Source organism: Opisthorchis viverrini, assembly GCF_000715545.1.
Source record: "Opisthorchis viverrini unplaced genomic scaffold scaffold4937, whole genome shotgun sequence".
NCBI classification, from domain to species: Eukaryota; Metazoa; Platyhelminthes; class Trematoda; order Opisthorchiida; family Opisthorchiidae; genus Opisthorchis; species Opisthorchis viverrini.
This window is the reverse complement of record NW_008752823.1, coordinates 3,921-9,004: the sequence shown is the minus strand read 5'-3', so window position 1 is coordinate 9,004 and position 5,084 is coordinate 3,921. Positions and strand designations below refer to the sequence as shown.

The window sequence follows — 5,084 nt, the reverse complement described above, 5'->3', positions numbered from 1 at the left end:
GCTACGTCACGTAGCAAACTTAGTGCGTGTATTTCAGAGCCTAGTCACCACAAGATTTGCAAACAAAGGTTAAATTGAGCCATGTTTGTTCTCTGAAAAAGGTGCGCCTATTGGCATTAGCCAAAGCAACCTACATTAGTATCGGAATCAGGATCGGAGCAGAGATGAGCGATGCAGTGAGTAGCATTATCTGTCTAGTAGTCAGCGCCGTTTGGTCGACCATACGGGTGTCGAAACAAGCATTTAACGATTCTGTAGGATTACAGTGGACTGGCTAGATAATGTGATCGAAGATGAGCAAGCCAAATATATAAGAAACTTTTGATTAATGTTCTCATGGTGAGAAAATTCTGGAGATCTTTCACCAGCTGTCATTAGCTCAAAATATTTGCAGCGCGCCAACACCCGTGTAGGATGCAGAAAGTAAAATTTTTATTAGGCGAGCCCACCTAAACAGCAATATATTTCAGTGAGACAGGAAAGAATTATAATACGTGAATGAGAGCTTCATCTTGAAACTCATTCGCAGATTAGGTGCGCGTCTGCTGACTACATGTTCTATCCGTCGGACTACTGGAAATTATGACTCCGTTGCAGAACACACCAAATCCCAAAAGTCTCAACTTCCAAAGGTTTTAAACGAGAAGTTCCTGTTGTATCATTTGTATCACTCACCTACCGAAACCGTTGGAACAGGCATACCTGAGCGCCATGTTGGAGCAAGACTGTATAGTCCGGACTGACAACATCCTCTACAAACGCCGCTCACTGCAAGCCAAGCATAAAGTTCTTAGCTAGGCTATCTGGCCGTGGTGTGACATCAGTCTTACAAGTGTTAAGTAACTTGATGTGTGGGGTCCATGGGCCTTCCCCCCAAGGACCTGAGGGCGTAGAACAATGTTTTACAAGGCATCCGATGGCCAGACATAAGCGGCACCTGTTGCGACAGCCTAAAGCTGATAACTCTTATATGCTAATTGAGTGAATCCAACTCAGTAAACCATACTTGCCTGTGGACCGTTTCAACCCATTATAACGTCACCCAAACTGTGGAGACAATGGTGATGATATTTGAGTTGTTTCTGCTGGAGTGGTCAAGCTTAAAAGCCCTAGAGTAGAAATATTCTCACGGATGTCTGCAGCTACGGTTGTTTGAAACCACTGATTTTCATTTATGAAATAATTCGCCACACCTTACTTGCGTCGTGGAAATGTTTTAACTGACTTCATTTGTCACACTACAGACACGGTTCATTTAGCTACCAGGATTATTAAACATATCAGTAAGAGCAAACTCCTCCTTTTGAAGTTGCGAGTTCCTAAAGTACATCCCTGCGTTCTGAAGGTGTAAACTACATGCCAAAACATGAGACACTTTCAAAGCTCTATTTATCACTGTTTATGCAAGCGTATAACCATCAATCAGCAGAACGGTTTCATTCGGTTAATCTACTTCCACGAACCTCCATCCATATCTTTCTGAAGTTGAACAAAATGGAGAAAGCGGATATCACCGATGAATTCCACAACTTACTGGGGAGCTTCTGGGTAGTTCATTGTAACTTGATCGGGAATGTGAGTGTAAATGGCCTGGTGCGTATTAGCGAACGCCTCGGAACTTCGCTATTGACTTGTGTATAAGAGTCCGAGAGTTTGCGTCGCACTTAATCCTCGTGTGCTGAGGATAGAATTAGCAATCAATCTACAGTGCCACCAGGAAATTCAAGTTTGTACTCCTATAATAGAAGCAGCTTCGTACAGTGATTGATTGGTATCGGACAACTGAAACAATTTTCTGCTTCCAGATAACTTTCACAAACCTCATGTGCGACCTATACTTTTGTACGCGTACAGTATAGTTCAATTAAGAAGCTGCCCTAGGTCTGTCAACCTGGCCAAGTGGTGTAGCCTGTAAATTAGCTGAATTCTATGACGAATCTATTAGCCAAACAACACACTGGGTTACATAATGTTTGCCTGCTGTAATCACATACAGCTTTTCGGTTGCACCGACCCCCTTGAACGCACTTTGTAAGCTCAAATAAAACAACAAGTTCCATCACAACCCACCCACCCACCTTTTTATCCCCAATAAAATTCTGCAAGAAGTCGGAGAATTTACTAATCAAAGACTGGTGAAATTTTTTAAAACCGGCTGACGCTAACGAAGAGCTGCTGTACAGGTCTGTATAAAACTGATTTTTATCCGCTATTCCTGTGTTGTGAATTTTGATTATTAGTAAACACAAATCTTGTAAGTAAGTTCTGGGAACGGATGCCAAATTTCATCCACACTCGAAAAGTAAATTAAAATAAGCGTCTATTGAATCTTTTGAGCACACTGACTTTTCTCGAGCAAAAGTTGGGAATCGTGCTTTCACTCATAATAAATCAACCCCTCAGATACGGAAGACTTGTATATTTGAAAAAAATTTAATGCCACTAGCATAATTATGACGCAATAACAGACAAGGAATTGGTTTTTAAACGGAATCTTCAGGAGAAATCCAACTCATCTATAATAACTAGAACGAATTTTTCCGACAAACGAGACTTGGCAAATTATCCCTTAAGGAATTGTAGTTCACACGCGGATTCAATCTATGCCAAAAATCTTGGAAGCTTTGCGCGGCTGTTCCAATCACATCAGGACATCAGGGTTTCCCTGGAGAATTTCCGAAATACGATTATTGCTGAGGAAGTAAATGATATTTATAGGATAGTCGATTTTATGGTTCTTTATGGCTCGTGGCACTTTGTGCTTTTTAATGCAAGGACTAATATGCATCCAAAATTACAACTTCGTTTCCGTAACATAGCAGCACAGCGGATATGCGCATACGGTTGTCGGGATCAAAAAACGCCTGGCGTGCGTTCGTTTGATCAAACTCATAAAACAGACACAACTTAACTTATAGACCCTCTCCTTAACTTTCATTCAAAGAACAAGTGTAGGACAGCATGCAAATGCACAACACAGGAAGACTGAAAAATATCTTATTTTCTCCTAGAGATAACTAAATTCGCGTACAAGAAAACAGCTAAGTTTGGTTCCACATAAAATTCCTTGCTTATAGCTGCGGGAAGAGGAAATCATCAATGGCTTTGCGCAGGCAGACTATATTTTTTAAAGTTAAGCGTTCAAACTCTAAGGGTGCTTTAGAATTAACTGAGTTGACTATTTCCCATAGGCTAGTTGCTGTCGTATTTTGATCAAGGTAACCATTACATCCTATCGGTTTTCCTTCTAAATTCCTACTTCTGAGCTACGTGGAACAATCTTACATTTATAGCAATAAAAGTTGTGACACCAGAGTGCAAAATTCGCTGGTGCCGACAATGTTTTTCCGGAAGAACAGTGGCGCACCTTTCCCGGCAAAGTACCCTGTATCTGGAACAATAGCTAGTACTCCTTTAAGTTGATTATTTTTTCACTTTCCGCAATGCATTAGTGGTAAACAGCTCTAGATGATTAAGCATGGTATTCTGAAAGACACAGTAACTTTTGCTTTTGAATGGAACGGTGGGTAAGGATAGCCCAGTTTTCTACCGGTTTTGTCCCTTCTGAGATTCTTGGGTCGGTGAGTTCCTCTGAAGTTGAGACAACAAAATTTTTGACTTAAAGTGCAACCTGGTCGATGTACAATGTGTCATTCATCACAAGAGTCTCCATTATGTCTTCAGCCCAAGCAATTTCCTCATTCCCATGAGTTTCAAAATCCAAATAGCAACCAGTTTTTTTCAGATACACAGTTTGCCCAACCAAGTAAACAATCACGCAGCCAAACAATCATAGCTGCTGTATTGTCAATACATGTGTGGATTTTATAGGTAGAAAGTGAACCTACCCATACATAAGGCAAAACATATGCATAAAACCGTGATCGCCCCAGGAAAATGATAGCAACTCTACTGCCGAACGAATTTAAGATTAGCAGAAAGAATGATTTGGACAACCCTACAGTGACGGATATTTCGTGTATAGGGACTGGGTTATTTTGTCGGAAATAAAAATATTTGAGCTGGGTAGAATACTGATGTTAGAACTATCAGATCATCTGTAGAATGGAGAACTCAGATGTTTTGATAGCGAATCTTGGAATATATACCTGCTACTGCAATGTGCAGGGTGAATTCCCAACTGAAATCAAGTTCTCCAACCAATTTGACGGTTACATATGAACAGCGTGTCTCTATTTTGAGTGCGGCTGACAGCTGAGCGCGTGCGGTTCTCAGCTCATGGTGCGGTTAGGTTTCAATCACGATGGCATCCAAGAACAAATTAATAGGATGCATCAGATTTTATATATGAAAAAGAGGTAGAGTGAAGATTCACAGTGGGACTCATATTCTGATGGGCAAGGAAACAATGACTTCACCTCGTCGATAGGTCTAGAAAAATAACTCTGAAAGCAACCTCGAACTGCTTCATTAGCACGCTTTCAAAAAGAGCACTCCATGTACAAGGTTGATCTGGAGGGCCACGCCCTCCCCCATCCTTTCTTTAGCGTGCAATTCAAGGTTGCACTTTGGTTGCCAGTCTTGAACGTGAGGGCTATCATGTTCCTAGTCCAAGACCCCAGCTCAAAAACCTGGCAATGGGGCACCACTGTTTGGCGGTGAATGGAGATTGATTGCCATTTATAAAGAAAAAGTCGCCACACATTTTCCAACCCTCAAAATCGAGGGTCGGCCGGCAGCATGTGTTGGTCAGAATTCTAAACATTAGCCAACCTGTTATGGTTGAACGGACACCATGCTGTATAACTCACTGGTCCACGGATGCACACAAACACTCACAACACGGTGTTCGTGATGAATTAAAATACTTCAAATTAGCATCAGCATCGTTTCACATAACCGGATTGTTTAAGATCAATTTATTCTCAGCAAAATATGCCAAGACGCAAGTGGAAGCAAGTTATGTGATCAAAATGAACAAATTGTTACCTGACTTAAAATCCAGGAAGAACGATAGATTTCATCGTTTTGTTGTTCGGATGTATAAGCTGTTTCTGTTACGTTCCCAGAACCTTCTCAGGTGTTGAATGTCTAAGACACCATTGCGGCTGGAACAAAACTCA

The 5,084-nt window shown here is 41.2% G+C and overlaps 1 protein-coding gene across 1 annotated transcript; it reads left to right on the top strand.

Moving 5' to 3' along the window:
• Positions 1–1,494: 1,494 nt before the first annotated feature.
• T265_15797 (hypothetical protein) lies at positions 1,495–4,619 on the top strand (the record flags this gene model as incomplete). Its single annotated transcript, XM_009179152.1, has 2 exons — positions 1,495–1,575; positions 4,509–4,619. Coding segments are annotated over 2 exons (192 nt in total), but the record flags the coding sequence as incomplete, so codon positions are not given.
• Between the last annotated feature and the right edge of the window lie 465 nt (positions 4,620–5,084).